Raw genomic sequence first — 18,848 nt, 5'->3', positions numbered from 1 at the left:
GGCAGAGCCGCGCTACAGGACAGACGATCTGGGCACTTTGGGGTCACGTGCTCATTCCGTTTCCTTACCCCCGTCCCCCGCAACCTTATCCCGCCCCTGGGGGTTCGTGCGCATTTTTCAGGAACTTTCTTTCCGGCTTGAGAAGCCGCCACTCCCAAGATGGAGGTACGTTGCGCCGCCATTAAGAGCTAGCCCTCAGAACCATTCTCTCTAAGGCTTCACAGTCCTGCCCAAGATGGCCGTCTCGGCTTTGGCACCGCCCCTACTCCTGACTCCCCCAACATGGCTACCCTGACTCCCCGTTCGCGGTGCGGGACGTACGACCGGAAGTGACGGGTCCAGACAGTTCCGCTTTCTTTCTGCAGCAGGAACCGTGGCTGCCGGTTAAGAGGGGCGCGGTGGATACTGACCTTTGCTCCGGCCCCGTGTAGGTGTGAACGAGCGGGTGGGAGGGCACCTCAGTTTCCTGCAGGGGGCAACCGGAGGGTGCATATGTGGGTGTGGACGGCGGAAACTGTTAATCCCTTTGGCCCCTTGGCGGGAATTGGGTCACAATTGGGCACAGGGAGCGGAGGTTTTGAGATCTTGAGATCCTCGCCATTGATTTGAGCAAAGTGAGACTGGCCAGGATTGGGGAGATCGCTGCCCCTCGCCCCCATATCGGAAACAAAGTGAGGCCTCATTGCCTGGAAGCGATGGAGGAATCCAATTGGCTGGAAGTAGCCCTCTCCCACTGACCGGGATCCCCTTTCTTCCTGCAGCGTGAAGACACAGCGCGTCTTCCCGCTGTCAGCTTCCTCCCACAGAACCCGTTTCGGGCCTCAGAGCCTCTGGCGAGATGCTGCTGCCGCTCCTTCTGCTGCTACCTATGTGCTGGGCCGTGGAGGTCAAGAGGCCCCGGGGCGTCTCCCTCACCAGTGAGTCCTCCTGTTCACCCTCCCGCCAGGCTGGAGGTGGGAGGGGCCAACATTGGGCCTTGGGGATAGGCATTTACAATCTTTTGCCTCAGTTTCCCGGTAGTGCTCCGCTGGTGGGGGTGGGAGGACAGAGGTGGTATTTGATGGAGAAGGCGCTTTCCTGCCCTGGGCTGAGCTTCCTGCACCCCACAGATCATCACTTCTATGATGAGTCCAAGCCTTTCACCTGCCTGGACGGTTCGGCCACCATCCCATTCGATCAGGTCAACGATGACTATTGCGACTGCAAAGATGGCTCTGACGAGCCAGGTGAGCCTTTTCTCTGTTCATCCATCAGATATTTATTGAACGCTGCTCATTGCCAGGCCCTGTATGTGTGACCAAGATACTCCCTATGCTGACTCCCCCTTGAGTGGGCAGAAACAAGCCCAGCAGTCAGTAGTCAGTGGTCAGTGGTCAGTCTTATGGCCCCGGGCAGCTGGAGGAGCCCAGAGTCCTCCTACTCCCAAGCCTAGGGGTCAGAAAAGGCTCCTCCAAGGAGGTGAGGTTTCAGTTAAATCCCGAGGGTGCTGCAGATGGAGGGGCCAACATGGGCAAACCCCTGGAAGTGGGAGACAGGGTGGGGCCAAGAGCAATCCAGCAGGAGACAGAGGTGAAGGGAAACCCTGGCTTTTTGTTTTTCTGGTTTTTTTTTTTTTTTTTTTTTTTTTTTGAGACGGAGTCTCAGGCTGTTGCCCAGGCTGGAGTGCAGTGGCGCGATCTCGGTTCACTGCAAGCTCCGCCTCCCGGGTTCCCGCCATTCTCCTGCCTCAGCCTCCTGAGTAGCTGGGACTACAGGCGCCCGCCACCGCGCCCGGCTAATTTTTTGTATTTTTAGTAGAGACGGGGTTTCACTGTGGTCTCGATCTCCTGACCTTGTGATCCGCCCGCCTCGGCCTCCCAAAGTGCTGGGATTACAGGCTTGAGCCACCGCGCCCGGCCTGTTTTTCTGGTTTTTTTTTTTTTTTTTTGAGACAGAGTCTCGCTCTGTCGCCCAGGCTGGAGTGCTGTGGCCGGATCTCAGCTCACTGCAAGCTCCGCCTCCCGGGTTCCCGCCATTCTCCTGCCTCAGCCTCCCGAGTAGCTGGGACTACAGGCGCCCGCCACCTCGCCCGGCTAGTTTTTTGTATTTTTTTTAGTAGAGACGGGGTTTCACCGTGTTAGCCAGGATGGTCTCGATTTCCTGACCTCCTGATCCGCCCGTCTCGGCCTCCCAAAGTGCTGGGATTACAGGCTTGAGCCACCGCGCCCGGCCTGTTTTTCTGTTTTTTGAAGAGACAGAGTCCTGCTGTGTTGCCGAGGCTGGAGTACAGTGGCATGATTGTAGCTCACTGCAGCCTGGAACTCTTGGGCTCAAGTCATCCTCCTGCCTTGGCCTTCCAAAGTGCTGGGGTTACAGGTGCAAGCCACCGTGTCTGGATGAGGCCGTTTTGTTTTGAATTTTCTTTGAGATGGAGTTTCACTCTTATCGCCCAGGCTGGAGTGCAGTGGCACGGTCTTGGTTCACTGCAACCTCCGCCTCCCAGGTTCAAGCGATTCTCCTGCCTCAGCCTCCTGAGTAGCTGGGATTACAGGCGCACGCCACCATGCCCAGCTAATTTTTCGTATTTTTAGTAGAGACGGGGTTTCACCATGTTGGCCAGGCTGGTCTCAAACTCATCACCTCAGGTGATCCACCCATCTCGGCCTCCCAGAGTGCTGAGATTACAGGCGTGAGCCACAGCGCCAGGCAGAGACCCTATTTTGAAGGACCTCAGTGAGACGAGGCAGGAGGCAGCGCTGGAAAGCTTTGTTTCAAGCCCGGGGTGTGCCGGGTACAACTCTTCCCTTCCTTTGGTCCTTATGTTTCTTGTGCTCTCTGTGTGCAGGGTGGGTCGGGGGCTCTTGTCTGTGGATGGATGGGACACGTCTGGCCCTCACCTGACTGAAAACCTTCCCTCCCTTCTTCCTCACAGGCACGGCTGCCTGTCCTAACGGCAGCTTCCACTGCACCAACACTGGCTATAAGCCCCTGTATATCCCCTCTAACCGGGTCAACGATGGTGTTTGTGGTAAGTGACGATGCACCAGGATTCTGGAAAGGTGGTAGAGGGAGGGAGGGTGGAGGCACTGCCAGGTCTGATCTCGGCTTCTGCCTCTGCCACAGACTGCTGCGATGGAACAGACGAGTACAACAGCGGCATCGTCTGTGAGAACACCTGCAAGTATGTGGGTGACAGTACCCCTCCCATCACCCCACTCCACTACTTTGCCTGGCTCCACTCAGTGAATCAGGCCCGCTCTCTCTCTGCTTTTCTGTATCGGGTGCTCTGTCTGTGCCAGGTGCCTTGTAAATCCTAATCCCCACCTTTCCCTCTAGTCTGGAAGCAGGTAGGATTGTTTCCCAATTCAACAGATGGGGGAACTCCAGTTTAGAAAGGGAAATGCGGTGGCTCAAGCCTGTAATCCCAGCACTTTGGGAGGCCGAGACGGGTGGATCACGAGGTCAGGAGATCGAGACCATCCTGGCTAACATGGTGAAACCCCGTCTCTACTAAAAATACAAAAAAAAAAAAAAAACTAGCCGGGCGAAGTGGCGGGCGCCTGTAGTCCCAGCTACTAGGGAGGCTGAGGCAGGAGAATGGCGTAAACCCGGGAGGCGGAGCTTGCAGTGAGCCGACATCCAGCCACTGCACTCCAGCCTGGGTGACAGAGCGAGACTCCGTCTCAAAAAAAAAAAAAAAAAAAGTAAGGGAAATGACTTCCCCAGGGTCACATAGGAGAGAGCAGAGCTGGCTCTTGGACTCTAAACTTTCCATTGTCACAATCTGCAGCAGGCCCTGAAAACCTACACACCGACAGGCAGATAAAGTATACAACAGAAGGAGGCCGGGCGCCGTGGCTCACGCCTGTGATCCTAGCACTTTGGGAGGCTGAGGCGGGCAGTTCACGATGTCAGGAGATCCAAACCATGGTGAAACCCTGTCTCTACTAAAAATACAAAAAAATTAGCCGGGTGTGGTGGCAGGTGCCTGTAGTCCCAGCTACTCGGGGGTGCTGAGGCAGGAGAATGGCATGAACCTGGGAGGCGGAGCTTGCAGTGAGCCGAGATCGCACCACTGCACTCCAGCCTGGGCGGCAGAGCGAGACTCTGTCTCTCACACACACACAAAAAAGTATACAACAGAAGGAGACTGAGTATGAGACAATAAGGAGGGATGGGGATTGTGGCATCTAGAGGAACAGCTGTTCTCAATTCCTGCCAACTGATCCTTTTATAGTTCATAAGCACGATGATTTATTTTTATTTATTTATTTATTTTTGAGACGGGGTCTCACTCTGTCGCCCAGGCCGGAGTGCAATGGCGTGATGTCAGCTCACTGCAAACTCTGCCCTCTGGGTTCAAGCAATTCTCACGCCTCAGCCTCCCAAGTAGCTGGGAATACAGGTGTGCCCCACCGTGCCCGGCTAACTTTTGTATTTTTAGTAGAGATGGGGTTTCACCATGTTGGCCAGGCTGGCCTCGAACGCCTGACCTCAGGTGATCTGCCCACCTCAGCCTCCCGCTGAGGTGCTAAGCCACCGCGCTTGGCCACGATGATTAGTTTTTTATGCACGTGTGAGAGATGTGCCTCCCTTAAACCTTGTTGTGACCTTGGCACATTACCTGTCTGACATGAAAAAATAAAAATTAGGCCCGGCTCATGGTGGCTCATGCTTATAATCCCAGTGTTTTGGGAGGCCGAGACAGGAAGATTGCTTGAGCCCAGGAGTTTGAGACCAGCCTGGGCAAAAGAGCGAGACCCTATCTCTGTAAGAAGTAAAAAAAAAATTAAAAGTAAAAATAAAAATTGGAAATTATAATTTAAAAAATTACTGGTTGGGCATGTGGCTCACACCTGTAATCCCAGCACTTTGGGAGGCTGAGGCAAGAGGATCACCTGAGCCCAGGAGTTTGAGACCAGCCTGGGCAACACAGTGAGACCCATCTCGCTGAAAAAATATTTTTTTTTGAGACAGAGTCTAACTCTGTTGCCCAGGCTGGATGGAGTGCAGTGGTGCCATCTCGGCTCACTGCAGCCTCTGCCTCCCGGGTTCAAGCGATTCCTCTGCCTCAGCCTCCTGAGTAGCTGGGACTACAGGCACCCATCACCACACCTGGCTAATTTTTGTATTTTTAGTAGAGACAGTGTTTCATCATATTGGCCAGGCTGGTCTTGAACTCCTGACCTCGTGATCCACCCGCCTTGGCCTCCCAAAGTGCTGGGATTACAGGCTTGAGCTACCGTGCCCGGCCTCCACATCTGTTAAGTAGAAGGTGGATTGAACACAACCAACAGACTTTGTTTTTTTTTTGAGACGGATTCTCGCTCTGTTGCCCAGGCTGGAATGCAGTGGTGTGATCTCCGCTCACTGCAACTCTGCCTCCCGGATTCATGCCATTCTCCTGCCTCAGCCTCCTGAGTAGCTGGGACCACAGGTGCCCCCCACTATGCCTGGCTAATTTTTTCTGTGTGTGTATTTTTAGTGGAGACGGGGTTTCACCGTGTTAGCCAGGATAGTCTCGATCTCCTGACCTCGTGATCCGCCCGCCTCGGCCTCCCAAAGTGCGGGGATTACAGGCGTGAGCCACCGCGCCCGGCCAACCAACACATTTAATAACCAGATTGTCTTTTTGTCTGGGAGTCGTGATTTCTGTTGTTTCTGTCTTCTGTGTTTTTTTTGTTTGTTTGTTTTAATTATATGTAAAGACAGGGTCTTTATATGTTGTCCAGGCTGGTTGCGAACTCCTGGGCTCAAGTGATCCTCCTGCCTTGTCCTCTCAAAGTGCTGGGATTACAGGCATGAACCACCGCACCCAGCCGGTCTCCTGTCTCTTGAGAGTTGATATCCCCACCTCCTGGCACTCCCTAGTCCCTTCCCTGACCCCAGGGGCCTACAGAACCCACTGTCCCTCTTTCAGGGACAGGAATGAAGGATGCTGATGTTGAGAGAACCTGGGAGACTGGGAGGAGGGTGTGCTCTCATCTTTCCCAGCATGTCTTGGTGGGGGCCACAGCTGGATTGAGCTATTTGGGAAGAGGCAGACCTGGTGGTGCCTGTGTGTCCCCCCACCGCAGAGAGAAGGGCCGTAAGGAGAGGGAGTCCCTTCAGCAGATGGCCGAGGTCACCCGCGAGGGGTTCCGCCTGAAGAAGATCCTTATTGAGGACTGGAAGAAGGCGCGGGAGGAGAAGCAGGTAAGAAGCCCGCGGGGGCTGCCGCAGGGTGATCTGGGCCTCGAGGCCTCGTAGCATGGGCCTGCAAGGCTGGGGAGGGGTTTGGCCCTGACTGTTGTTCTGGGGCAAGTGACTGCCTTTCTGAGCTTTGCTTTCTCAGTTGTGTGCTAGGCGTTTAGTCATTGGCTAAGTATAATAGTTCCTAAATGGGGCCGGGCGCGGTGGCTCAAGCCTGTAATCCCAGCACTTTGGGAGGCCGAGACGGGTGGATCACGAGGTCAGGAGATCGAGACCATCCTGGCTAACACGGTGAAACCCCATCTCTACTAAAAAATACAAAAAACTAGCCGGGCGAGGTGGCTGGCGCCTGTAGTCCCAGCTACTCGGGAGGCTGAGGCAGGAGAATAGCGTAAACCCGGGAGGCGGAGCTTGCAGTGAGCTGAGATCCGGCCACTGCACTCCAGTCTGGGCGACAGAGCAAGACTCCGTCTCAAAAAAAAAAAAAAAAAAAAAAAAAAATAGTTCCTAAATGGAAGGCTGTCGGCTTTATCAGGGCCTTGGACATCAGACTAAAGCAGGCTAGAAGGGCCTGGCTGCCTCCTGGGGACGGGAGGGGTGCTCCTCTGTATCCCGGATCTGTGGCGCCATTTCCTGTAAGATGGGCTGATGTTAACAAGATAACGTCAGCCAGTAGCAGCCGGATTAATTCCATAGGGTGGGTTCTTTGGGGTCCCTGGGCATGTGTCTCTCCCTGCCTTGCCTGTGTACTGGACGGAGGCTGGAAACCGACCTGGATCTGCCTCAAGGGATTCACTGCTAGCGGGAGGGACAGACAGCCAGGGCTGCTGGACAAAGGGAAATGTGGGGTAGACTTCTTGCCCAGTTCCTCTCCCTCTCTGTCATGGGGGCAGGAGGCAAGGAAGGCTTCTTGGAGGAGGAGGAGGCCTCTATCTCAGATGAAATCTGTTGGGTAGTTTGGAGTTAGCCAGGTAGAGTGTTCCAGGCTGAAGGAACAGCATGTTTGAAGAACCGGAGGCAGAAGAGCGTTTGGGGGTCTGCCTGTTGTCAGGGCAACTGGGTTCTAGTAAGATAGGGATGGGGCAAATGGGGCTGGAGAATCAGCCAGGGGCCCGATTACCTGGGGCTTTGCGGCTACATTGAGGCGTTTGGGCTTCTCTCCAGAGGGCTGCAGGGAAGCCCAGCTTGGGAGAGAGACCCATCTTGGTGTGTATTTTGCGACATCCCCCTGCTGCCCTATGGAGTAGAGGCGGGGAGGCAGTAGTCAATGAGGAGGAGGCAGAACCGAGGAGAGCCGGTCTCTTGCTTTCTGCCCACCCAGAAAAAGCTCACTGAGCTCCAGGCTGGGAAGAAGTCTCTGGAGGACCAGGTGGAGATGCTGCGGACAGTGAAGGAAGAAGCCGAGAAGCCAGAGAAAGAGGCCAAAGAACAGCACCAGAAGCTGTGGGAAGGTACGGCGTAAAGCGGCCAGAGGACTCACCTTCAGCTCCTGGGTGGGCGGCGTCTGGCCCGGGAGCCTCTCGCTCATTATCTGCTGTCAGTTTCAGCAGATTTTTGATCCTGGTGTCCACTGCCTTGTGTGCTTTGAGGTTCGCTTGGATTGTGGCATATGTCAGGAGCCTCCTTTTAAAAAATTGTTTAAATAATTTTTTTTTTGAGACAGCGTCTCCCTCTGCCACCCAGGCTGGAATACAGTGGCGTGATCTCAGCTCACTGCAACCTCTACCTCCCAGGTTCAAGCAATTCTTGTGCCTCAGCCTCCTGAGTAGCTGGAATTACAGGCACCTGCCACCACATTTAGCTAATTGTTTTGTATTTTTAGTAGAGATGGGGCTTCACAATGTTGGCCAGGCTGGTCCCGAATTCCTTACCTCAAGTGATCTACCTGTCTCGGCCTCCCAAAGTGTTGGGATTACAGGCGTGAGCCACCACGCCTGGCCGCCTACATCCTTTTAACATCAACGTAGATTTTGTTATTTGACTTTAGCAAGACTTTATTTAATCCAGTGACCATTTTTCCTATCAAGTGTTTGGTATTTGTCTTCACTAATTGTAAGAGCTTTTTCTTGGCCAGGCGCCGTGGCTCATGCCTGTAATCCCAGCACTTTGGGAGGCCGAGGCGTGCGGATCACGAGATCAGGAGATTGAGACCGTCCTGGCTAACACAGTGAAACCCTGTCTCTACTAAAAGAAATAAAAAAAAATTAGCCAGGCGTGGTGGCGGGCACCTGTAGTCCCAGTTACTCGGGAGGCTGAAGCAGGAGAATGGCGTGAACCTGGGAGGCAGAGCTTGCAGTGAGCCTAGATCGTGCCACTGCACTCCAGCTTGGGTAACAGAGCAAGACTCCGTCTCAAGAAAAAAAAGAAAAAAATACAGCCAGGTGCAGGGGCTCACGCCTATAATCCCAGCACTTTGGGAGGCTGAGGCAGGCGGATCACGAGGTCAGGAGATTGAGACCAGCCTGACCAACATGGTGGAACCCATCTCTACTAAAAATACAAAAATTAGCTGGACATGGTGGTACGTGCCTGTAATCCCAGCTACTTGGGAGGCTGAGGCCGGAGAATCCCTTGAACCAGGAAGTTGGAGGTTTCAGTGAGCCGAGATTACGCCCTGTATTCCAGCCTGGCAACAGAGTGAGACTCAGTCTCAAAACAAACAAACAAACCAAAAATTAGCTGGGCGTGGTGGTGTGTGCCTGTGGTCCCAGCTACTCGGGAAGCTGAGGCAGGAGAAGCGCTGGAACCCGGGAGACAGAGGTTGCAGTGAGCTGAGATCTCGCCCCTGCACTCCAGCCTGGGTGACAGAGCAAGACTTCATCTAAAATAATAATAATAAAAGAGCTTTATCTGGGGTTTGCCCTTTTGTCTACAACTGAAAATTTTTAAAAATTTATTTATTTTTGAGATGGAGTCTCGCTCTGTTGCCTAGGCTAGAGTGCCAATGGCATGATCTGTGCTCACTGCAACCTCCACCTCCTGGATTCAAGTGATTCTCCTGCCTAGGCTTCCTGAGTAGCTGGGATTACAGGCACCTGCCACCACAGTATTTTTAGTAGAGATGGGGTTTCACTATGTTGGCCAGGCTGGTCTCGAACTCCTGACCTCAGGTGGCCTGCTTTAACCTCCCAAAGTGTTGGGATTACAGGCATAAGCCACGACGCCCAGCTCTGTCTGCAACTGAAGATAGGATTTCCCTTCTTTATTTGTTTTTGGTGCTAGGGCCTGGTGTTTTTTTGGCAAGGCCGCATTGCACGTAGAGCGGGAGTTCACTGGCTCTGTCTGCCCCTGAACCTTTGCCGTGCTGCGAGCTTCCTTTCACGTGGGTGTGGGCAAGCTCAGGCCTGATTTTCCTCAGGACGTGTTCTCAGCGTGCAGCTGTGGAATCATAGGGAAGCGCCGTGTTTTGACCCAGATTCCCAAAGGGTGGCGGGGCTGAGCCAGGGCTCCGAGGGCAGATGGCCTGGTTTGGGCCCCAGGCTACACCTCTCCCTGGCTGGGTGATGATGGGCAGGTCCCTTCACCCAAGGAAAGGTCAGGGACCCCTCAGGCCCTCATCTGTGAGACTCAGGACAGTGTCAGCCGGGTCTGCCGGGACATGTGGCATCTCCTGGGGTGACCCAGGACTCTCTAGAGGAAATACCCGCTGTTTTTATTCTGTTCATAGAGAACCAAGCTGGAGCTTGGTATACAGTGGGAAGTGAATCCTGGTATACAGTAGGCAGTTAATCATTGGAGCCACTGTTGTGGCTGTTTCCCCCTCTGCTTAGGTTAGAAGAGTAACGACAGATAAAGGAGGGACTTTTGGGACAGAGGCTCAGTCCCCTTCTGTCCGGCTGGCCACTCTTCCTGGGACTGGCCCTGGGGATCCCCAAGATGCCCCCAGGACTGGTCTCCCTCCCTGCATCCTCCCTGTATCCTCCCCATCTCCCAGCGTCCTTGGCCATGAAGTCTCATTCCTGCCAGCCCTGCCCCTGACATGCCTCTGCCAGGTCCTAAACCTAAAGTCTCAGCGGCCGCTCTCCTCTCCCCAACCCCATCTCCCATCTCTGACCGTCTGCACACCCCATGCGCGTCTCCCCAGAATCTTCCTCTGCTCCGTGCTTCTTCCTCGGCCCGCAGCCTGGGCCATCCCTTGTCACCTGGCTTCCGCCCTCGCCCCCACCTCTGTCCCAACAGTGGCCTGACAGGGCCGCCCTCTGCCACCTGGCTTCCCACCTCCTTGCTCCAGCCCCACGGGTGGCCCTCTCGCCCCTGCACTCCCCACCCTGCCTCAGTCTCCCCCAACACAGCCAGGCTTCAGCCAGTCACCTTGCTCCTCGTCTGTCCTCCCCCGGTAAGGGCAGGGACCTTTGTCTCCTCCACAGTCGTGTCCCCAGGGTCCAGCATGGGACCAGGCACATAGTAGGCGCTTAGTGGCAAATGACCCTGTGGGGTGTGGGGTCGGTGGGAGCCAGTGGGTGGGCAGGGGGTGACAGAGGTGGCCTCTTTACAGAGCAGCTGGCTGCCGCCAAGGTCCAACGGGAGCAGGAGCTGGCGGCTGATGCCTTCCAGGAGCTGGATGACGACATGGACGGGACGTGAGTGTCCCCAAGTTGGAGCTGCGCCCCCTTCCGTGGGCCTAGGTTTCCCTTCCTGCCACCCTCGCCTCTAGAAACCAGCCAGAGCTCCCCCTGGGTTCCCCTGGCGTGGGGTCCAGGCTGATCCCAAGCCCCGCGTGACCCTGCCTCTTACTCATGGATGGCTGGGTCCAGGATGCCCTGGGCGAGGAGATAGGGGGACCACCTTCTCCCCAGGAGCTGGGCACAGACCCTCAGCCTCAGGAAGTGTGGCTAGGCGTCCAGTGATGGGAGCTGGGCACAGACCCTCAGCCTCAGGAAGTGTTTTTTGAGGATTGCTTTTCTCAGCCCCACTCTACGCTCTGGGTAGAATCCTGGCTGTGCCTCTGAACTTGCTGGGTTACCTGGTGGAGGGTGGACTTTTGGGGGCTGAGGGACACACGAGGAGCCTAGGAGATGTGGGGTGCCAAGGAGCAGGGGGCTTCAGAGGGACTAAATGGGCAGAATGGGCAAGGGTGGGGGTGGGCTTTGCTGGGTGGAGGACCAAGGTAGATGGCTTCAATGTGCCGGGTTCTGAGGATGGAAGGAGGTGCCACCTGGGTGAGTTGGGAGAGAGGTCATCAGGGATTTAGGGGTCCAGGTATCTCCCAGTCCCACCCCTTCCTTTGAGCCCCTTTGGGGTCATGGAGTCCTGAGGAAGGGGCAGGAAGGCGGGGAGGCTCCTGCACCTTGAGTTCCTGAAGCAAGTTCAGGGTAGGCCCTGGCAGGGAAGAGCAGGTGGGCCACGTGGTGCCCCCAGCTGAGAGCCATTGGGGCGTCACCCCTCCAGTGTGTTTGTGCCACGCCCCCACAGGGTCTCGGTGGCCGAGCTGCAGACTCATCCAGAGCTCGACACAGATGGGGACGGGGCGTTGTCGGAAGCAGAAGCTCAGGTACCTCGGCTGCCCCTTGGCTGGGGACTTCTGGAAGCATTGCCCCAGGGTGACCTCAGGGCACAGGAGGGGAACCAAGGGAAGCTCCCTGCTGGCCTGGGACGCCTCCTCTGGGTGAGCTGGGATGGATGGCAGCCACTCAGGGCTGCTTCCCACCTGGCAGGACCTGGGATGGAGCCAGGTCGGGCTGGAGCCCGTTTCCCCCGCCTGCCCGCACTCTCCCTGCTGTTTGAGCACCCAGTCCCCTTTCTCCCCTATCCCTGTCCTGCCCTATTTCCCTCCCCCGGATTCCCCTCCTCCCCACCCCCATCTTCCACAGTCCGTCTCCTTTCCTATTCCCCTCCTTCCTTGTGGCCCCTGGCTTTTTGCCTCCCTTCTCTGCCCTCCCCTGAGTTTCTCCCTGTCCCTCTGCAGCCTTGGCCTTGGCCTGTCCCTTGGAGGGCCTGGCCCTCTCTGATCCTGGGCTCTCTCTTCCTCCATCTGTACGTCCGTTGTCCGTCCATCCGTCCGTCTGCCTCTCTCTTTCTGTCTCAGTGCCCCCAGCCACTCCAACCCGCGGCCCCCTCCTCCCCTCCCACGGGCCTGTGCTGCCCCCTCCTGGCCGCAGTGCCTCAGTGGCGTGGCCCCGGCCTGGTCATAAGGGCCCAGGGCCCAGCCCTCCCGTGCCTGGCACCACAGTGCGGGTGCCTGGGGTGGCCGGGAAAGGGGACACGTGGTGGCCTAGATCTTGACACCACCCCCAACACACACAGGCCCTCCTCAGTGGGGACACACAGACAGACGCCACCTCTTTCTTCGACCGCGTCTGGGCCGCCATCAGGGACAAGTACCGGTCCGAGGTCAGTGGAGGGAAAGGGAGGGGACTTGGTCCTCCTCCGACACCGGCCCCACCCCGCCTCACAAAGGAGCTGCCTCCAGTTCTGGCACCCGGCCACCCTGGCCAGCTGGGCGGCCCCAGCACCCCCACCGAGGCCCCCCCACCTCAGCTGTCGGTCCTCCCTGCAGGCCCCGCAGGAGGGGCAGAGACGCCGAGGCTGCCCCTTGGGCTGTGGTGTGAGCCTGCGGGTGTGGGTGGACCCTGAGTCCACAGCACCGACCACGCTGCTCACCCGCCAGGCACTGCCCACTGACCTTCCAGCACCTTCTGCCCCTGACTTGACGGAGCCCAAGGAGGAGCAGCCACCAGTGCCCTCGCCACCCACAGAAGAGGAGGAGGAGGAGGAGGAAGAAGAGGAGGCTGAAGAAGAAGAGGAGGAGGAGGAGGATTCCGAGGTGCAGGGGGAGCAGCCCAAGGTCCGTGTTTGGGGGAGAAGGGGAGACAGAGGGTGGGGGAAGGGCTGCTCACTGACCCTGCCCCTTCCCCAGGAGGCCCTGCTGCCACTGGCACCCCCGCAGCCGGCCAGCCCTGCCGAGGAAGACAAGATGCCGCCGTACGACGAGCAGACACAGGCCTTCATCGATGGTGAGGGCGGGCGGGGGCCGGGCTCCGCGGGTGAGCCCAGCGTTTCCTGCCGTGGTGGCGTAGATCAGGGGAGATCCTGAGCTCAGCCCCTGCTCTGACTCGGCCAGCACACGCCCCAGTATCTTGGGGAGTCCAGGAAGGGGGCCTGGGGTAAGCCAGTCCCACCCTCGCCAACCCCAAGGGGCCCTTCTGCCTCCCCAAGGGCCGCAGCTTGTTTGTGTCGCTCCTGGCGGGCCCCAGGAGCCCTGGCCCCAGTCCCTCCAGAGCTGCGAGCCTGGGCAGCAAGCCTGGGCAGCAAGTTGGGGCTGTTCGTAGCTGGTGAGGGCCTCAGGTCCGTCTGGGCAAAGCCCTTGGCCAAAGCAAAATCAGCTTAGAGGAGGACACAGCCGCATCCGTGGAACCCCGTTCCCCATCCTCCTGGGTGGGGGTGAGGACGCCTCTGACCTCCAGCCCCCCCCCAGCTGCCCAGGAGGCCCGCAACAAGTTCGAGGAGGCCGAGCGGTCGCTGAAGGACGTGGAGGAGTCCATCAGGTAGCGGGGGCTGAGGAGGCGGGACACCCGTCCCACAGTGCCTGCTCCCCGGCTCCCAGGGGAGCCAGTCATGGGGAATCACTGGGGCAACCGCAGGCTGGGCCTGGCCCCTGCAGGGAGGGTTCTCCGGAGGTGGCAGGGAGGACAGCCTGGGCACCACAGCTCACCCAGGCCCTCCTGTGTCTGTCGTCCTGGGGCAGGCGCTGGCGTCCCCAGCTGCCCTTTAACCGCTCCGCCTCCACTTCCAGGAACCTGGAGCAAGAGATTTCTTTTGACTTTGGCCCCAACGGGGAGTTTGCCTACCTGTACAGCCAGTGCTACGAGCTCACCACCAACGAGTGCGTCCCAGGGGTGCAGGGGCGCCCACCGGCGGGGTGGGAGGCGGGTGGCCCCGGAAGCGGCACCGGCAGTTTCCTGATGGTTGGGGAACCACCTGCAGGGTGGGGCCTGAGCGCTGCCCTCCATATTGAGGGGGAGCAGAAGCGGGCTTAGGGTTGGTGATTGGAGTTGGAGGTGCCCTGTGTACGGGGACAGGAGGAGGTAGGGAGGGGCTGTGGGAGGAGGCTGGGATCCCTACATCCCCCCCCACCCATATTCCCTGGTCCCCAGGTACATCTACCGCCTCTGCCCCTTCAAGCTTGTCTCGCAGAAACCCAAACTTGGGGGCTCTCCCACCAGCCTCGGGTGAGTGTCATGGGCTGGCCCCTTCCCTCTGCCTCCTCCTGGTGCCCGACACCGGCCCAGCCCTCAGCACCCTGTGTCTCTTGCAGCACCTGGGGCTCCTGGGCTGGCCCCGAGCACGACAGGTTCAGTGCCATGAAGTATGAGCAAGGCACGGGCTGCTGGCAGGGCCCCAACCGCTCCACCACCGTGAGTGCCTGCAGGGCGGGGAGCCGGGGCGGGAGACCCAGGCCTGGCCCAGCTGAACCCTCCTGAGCGCCCGTCTGCCCATCCCCAGGTGCGCCTCCTATGCGGGAAAGAGACCATGGTGACCAGCACCACGGAGCCCAGTCGCTGTGAGTACCTCATGGAGCTGATGACGCCGGCCGCCTGCCTGGAGCCACCGCCTGAAGCACCCACCGAAGACGACCATGACGAGCTCTAGCTGGATGGGCGCAGAGGTGGGCGGGGAGGTGGAGTCTCGGCCTGCCCCAGCAAGGGGAGGCGGCGGGCCCTGAGGAAGTTGGACCCACATGGTCACTCTATCAACCTGTGTGCCCGTGTCCCGTGCTTTTTTTTTTTTTTTTTTTTTTTTTTTTGAGGTGGAGTCTCACTCTTTTGCCCTGGCTGGAGTGCAGTGACGCAATCTCAGCTCCCTGCAACCTCCACCTCCCGGGTTCAAAAAATTCTCCTGTCTCAGCCTTCTAAGTAGTTGGGACTACAGGCATGCACCACCACGCCTGGTTAATTTTTGTATTTTTAGTAGACAGGGTTTCATCATGTTAGCCAGGATGGTCTCGAACTCCTGACCTCAGATGATCCACCTGCCTCGGCCTCCCAAAATGCTGGGGTTATAGGTATGAACCACCGTGTCCGGCCATCCCCTGCTTTTTAAAAGAAGGTTTTGTTTTGTTTTGTTTTGTTTTTTTACTTTTGAAAACAAATAGGCCAGGCGTGGTGGCTCACATCTCTAATCCCAGCACTTTGGGAGGCTGAGGCGGGCGGATCACTTGAGGTCAGGAGTTTGAGACCAGCCTGACCAACATGGTGAAACCCCGTCTCTACTAAAAATACAAAAAAATTCGCTGGGTGTGGTGGCAGGTGCCTGTAGTCCCAGCTGCTCGAGAAGCTGAAGCACAAGAATCACTTGAACCCGGGAGGTGGAGGTTGGAGGTGGAGCCAAGATCATGCTAGTGCACTCTTCAGCCTGGGTTACAGAGTGAGACTCTTTAAAAAAAAAAAAAAAAAAAAAAAAAAAAAGGAGAAAATGGACAAAGTCTCCAAGCCGGGACCACAGGCAAACACCACTGTGCCCGGCTGTCCCCAGCTTTCTAATCTGGTCTTTCTCCTGCCCCAGAACCTCAAGAAGGCATGAAGCCAGCCCCTGCAGTGCCGTCCACCCGCCCCGTGTCCGGGGCTGCCTGTGGCTCTGTTGCCCTCCTCTGTGGGGGCAGGACTTTGTGGGGCTTCGTGCCCTGTCCTGGGGCCCAAGCAATGCTGGTCCACATTCCCAGGCCCCAGCGGCCTCCAAAGATGGGTAAAGGAGCTTGCCCTCCCTGGGCCCCCCACCTTGGTGACTCACCCCACCACCCCTAGCCCTGTCCCTGCCACTCCTCCTGGTGGGGACCAGTGAATGACTTGACCTGTGACCTCAATACAATAAATGTGACCCCCCACCCAAACTTGCCTGTGTTTGTCTTGCTTTGCTGGGGTGTGGACCGGGGTGTGGGCAGGGGTTGAGCGCAGGGGACGCTGCTGTCTGCAGGGCCTCCTCCCCTGCCATGTGGGGCTCAGTCCTGAAGATACCAGATGGATAAACCCTGGACCACCTCCGTCTGAGCATCCATCCGGGCCCGTGTCCCACCCTCCCTGGGTCTCATCTGTGCTCTGTGGAGGCCAAGGGTTCCCTCCTGGGACCAAAGCCCCGGCTGCAGACAGACCCAGGCCCAGAGAAGGACAGGGGCCTGGGCACCACCACACAGGACGCCCCTGCATGCTCCCCGCGCAGCTGTGCAGAGATGACCCAAGGCCTTAAGATTCTGAACTTTTATTTTCTGGCATGAAAAGTACAAATAATTAAACAATTCCATGTAAAAGTCTGTTACCGCGGCCAGGCCTGTGATCCCGGTAATAAATAGTCTAAACGCAACGCGAAATGTTCTTGTTGGGTTTTTTTTTTTTTTTTTTTTTTTTTTTGTCTTCTGTTTTGTCTTTTTTTTTTTTTTTTTTTTTTTTTTTTTTTTTTTTTTTTACAGTTTTTTATCACCTCCAACATGGACTCTGTCGTGATTTGAAACCTTCCGAATAAATAACAGGATGAAGGGAGGGGTGGAGGGGCTGAGCCCCCTCCCCCCTGGCCTGGCCCCTGCCCCCCAGGGACGTGGAAGACCCGAGTCCCCCTCCCCTGGGAGCCCTGGCCTGGCCCCCTGCGGGGAGGTGCTGGCCTCCAGGGAGGGGGCCTGGCTGGGCTGAGTTTTGTGTTTTAGAAAAAGAAGTCCCCTCCCAGTCTTGGGGGCAGCAGGGGCCTAGGCCTCGGTGGGGGGGGTGTGTGGGGAGGTGCCCCCTCTCTGGAGCCTGGCCCCCCCCAGGGTGGGGGACAAACCCAGCCCTTATTGCTCGGACGCCCTGCTGCAAGCTTCCCACGCAGACATGCGTGTTCCCGAATGCAGAGGGCGGAGGGGAGAGAGCCCCAAGGGACAGCAGGGGAGAGGGGTCCCTGCCCTGCTGGCGGGGAGAGGGGAGAGGGCAGGGAGGACTTAAAACCACAAGAATAAATAGGTTTGTGTATCAAGAACAAGCTAGGGATTTCACCAGCTAAATAGGACTGAAAAAATTCTCAAGACAAGAGCAAAAAGAATCCCATGGATGACCTGGACGTCGCTGGCCGTGGGGACTGCCCCGCAGAGCACACGCCCCCACGTGCCACTCGGCTACCATTACTGTTATTAATAATTATTATTACTTTAATGATTCCACTTCCCCTTTTATAAATAAATTAGGCATAACCATGTCTCGGCAAAACTTAAAGAAACAAAGAGAACATTGTCGTTCCTTTGACTTGCAAACCGGATGAAGTAACAGAAATATACACGGATGTCCTTACAGGGCAACGAGGAGAATAAATAGTTAACATAGCAATAAGTTAAAACTACAAGAAGCTAAATTCAGCAAAAAAGTACAAGAAAGTTAACTGGTGCCAGTTTATGTCTTTTTTTTTTTTTCCTTTTTTTTTTTTTAAATCTCTTCTGTGTGTTTTCTTTTTTTGTTGCTTTTTTTTTTCCTCTTCTGTTTGTGTTTTTTTGTCGCTTTTTTGATTTTTTTTTCGTTTTTGTTCCTTGCAGCAGAAGCTCCACAGACGTTTAATAACAACACCGGGAGGGGTGGGGGAGAGAGAGCTGGACAGTCAGATGGGGGGCGCCATAGCCAGACACCAAACGTGGGGACACCGGGGGAAGGCAACTTAACTATAGCTATAAGTCGGGGTTTTGCAATTCTCAGTTCCGATGGGGCCACTGAGGCTGGTGGGGAGCGGTGCGAGGGCTCCCAGGGGCTCCGGCCTGTGGCTTCTGTTGGAATTTTTTTTTTTTTTTTAAAGAAAGAAAACTAGGGCGATGCAATGTCCAGACAGAAGCCGGGGGCCGGGGCTCGAGATCGGGGGCTGTGTCCACTGCAATCTGGAAAGACGAAAAACCCAACAAACCGAAAGGGGGTAGGTAGGTGACAAGTGGACGGGAAAGGAGTGTGGGGCTGGGCCCTTGGGCCCGTCCACCCCACCCTGGGCCTGGCGGGGAGTGCCGGGGGGCTTGCTGCTGGGTAGGCCCAGTCCTGGTGGGGGAGGCTCAGGACTGGGCCTCTCCCTCAGCTGCGTGGGTCAAGGCCTCGGCCCAGGGGGAGGCTGAGCCCCAGGGACAGGGGTGTCCTTTGGCCTCAAGTGTTGTGGGGGGGGGCTGCCTCCAGCCCACCGTGCGCCAAGGTGGAACGAGGTATCGTGTGTCTCAATGCATGTGCGCTGCGTGTGCACGCCTGTGTTCGTGGGCGCCAAGGAGACCACTGGGGGTCCAGGAGAGATCTCTGCAGAGAACCTGGGGGCCAGGGCAAGGGGGCCAAGAGGGTGAGGGAGCGTCTGGGGCGGGGTCTGGGGTGGGACCTCCTGCCTGGGCCTATGGGATGCTGTGGGCATATGTCTGCGTGTTCCTGGGTGGTGTCTGTGTTTCTCTGTGTTCTCTGTGACCTGGTGTCCAAATTTGATGTCCAAATATCTATCGCTACATTCACATGTGCACGTGGACAGGTGGATGGATTCGTGTGCCCACATCTGTGGTCTGTGTCCACATGGACATAGCCCCAACTTCTGTCTCTTTCTGTTTATCCCTGTCCACAGGTCGTGTCTGGGGCATGTCGCTGTGTCTGTCTGCGTCTGTCCGTGCGTCCCTGTGGTGTGAGTGTCTGCGTGGTTATTTCTCTGTGTGGCCCCGTGGGCTGCCAGCCCCTAAGCCCTGCTCCCTGGACCCGTCCCCCCCACCCCTGCCCCAG

The 18,848-nt window shown here is 57.0% G+C and overlaps 1 protein-coding gene, 1 non-coding gene and 1 pseudogene across 8 annotated transcripts; 2 read left to right on the top strand and 1 right to left on the bottom strand.

Moving 5' to 3' along the window:
* The first annotated feature begins 58 nt into the window (after nucleotides 1–58).
* On the top strand, nucleotides 59–18,847 carry PRKCSH (protein kinase C substrate 80K-H). Of its 6 annotated transcripts, none has more exons than XM_050770406.1 (18): nucleotides 59–427; nucleotides 762–917; nucleotides 1,110–1,226; nucleotides 2,912–3,007; nucleotides 3,103–3,160; nucleotides 6,057–6,174; nucleotides 7,493–7,622; nucleotides 10,667–10,751; nucleotides 11,584–11,662; nucleotides 12,415–12,501; nucleotides 12,779–12,934; nucleotides 13,028–13,124; nucleotides 13,586–13,655; nucleotides 13,904–13,993; nucleotides 14,265–14,339; nucleotides 14,426–14,525; nucleotides 14,614–14,776; nucleotides 15,673–18,847. In XM_050770406.1, the coding sequence occupies exons 2-17, from the start codon at nucleotides 839–841 to the stop codon at nucleotides 14,758–14,760; spliced, it is 1,584 nt and encodes a 527-aa protein (XP_050626363.1). In that variant the 5' UTR covers nucleotides 59–427; nucleotides 762–838; the 3' UTR covers nucleotides 14,761–14,776; nucleotides 15,673–18,847. The 6 variants fall into 6 exon arrangements, with proteins under 6 accessions (XP_050626363.1, XP_050626359.1, XP_050626361.1 ...); XM_050770402.1 differs by having other exon boundaries at nucleotides 12,779–12,955; XM_050770404.1 differs by having other exon boundaries at nucleotides 324–427; nucleotides 794–917; nucleotides 12,779–12,955.
* On the top strand, nucleotides 4,514–4,613 carry LOC126943676 (small nucleolar RNA U13). Its single transcript, XR_007721814.1, has one exon. It is a non-coding gene; the product is annotated as a small nucleolar RNA U13 (small nucleolar RNA).
* On the bottom strand, nucleotides 17,724–18,706 carry LOC126942764 (basic proline-rich protein-like; annotated as a pseudogene). The gene has a single exon (XR_007721608.1). The product of XR_007721608.1 is annotated as a basic proline-rich protein-like (transcript).
* Nucleotide 18,848: the final 1 nt, after the last annotated feature.

Source organism: Macaca thibetana, chromosome 19 (assembly GCF_024542745.1).
Source record: "Macaca thibetana thibetana isolate TM-01 chromosome 19, ASM2454274v1, whole genome shotgun sequence".
Lineage (NCBI taxonomy): Eukaryota > Metazoa > Chordata > Mammalia > Primates > Cercopithecidae > Macaca > Macaca thibetana.
The sequence above is the reverse complement of the archived record's forward strand: the minus strand, read 5'-3'. Positions and strand labels throughout refer to the sequence as shown.

What these genes read in the sequence shown, in the direction of transcription:
- PRKCSH (XM_050770402.1), top strand. Translation starts at nt 839, where the DNA reads ATGCTGCTGCCGCTCCTTCTGCTGCTACCTATGTGCTGGGCCGTGGAG. An exon ending in CCGGGGCGTCTCCCTCACCA is followed by an intron (nt 918 to 1,109) that starts GTGAGTCCTCCT and finishes TGCACCCCACAG; the next exon opens with ATCATCACTTCTATGATGAG. An exon ending in GCACCAGAAGCTGTGGGAAG is followed by an intron (nt 7,623 to 10,666) that starts GTACGGCGTAAA and finishes GCCTCTTTACAG; the next exon opens with AGCAGCTGGCTGCCGCCAAG.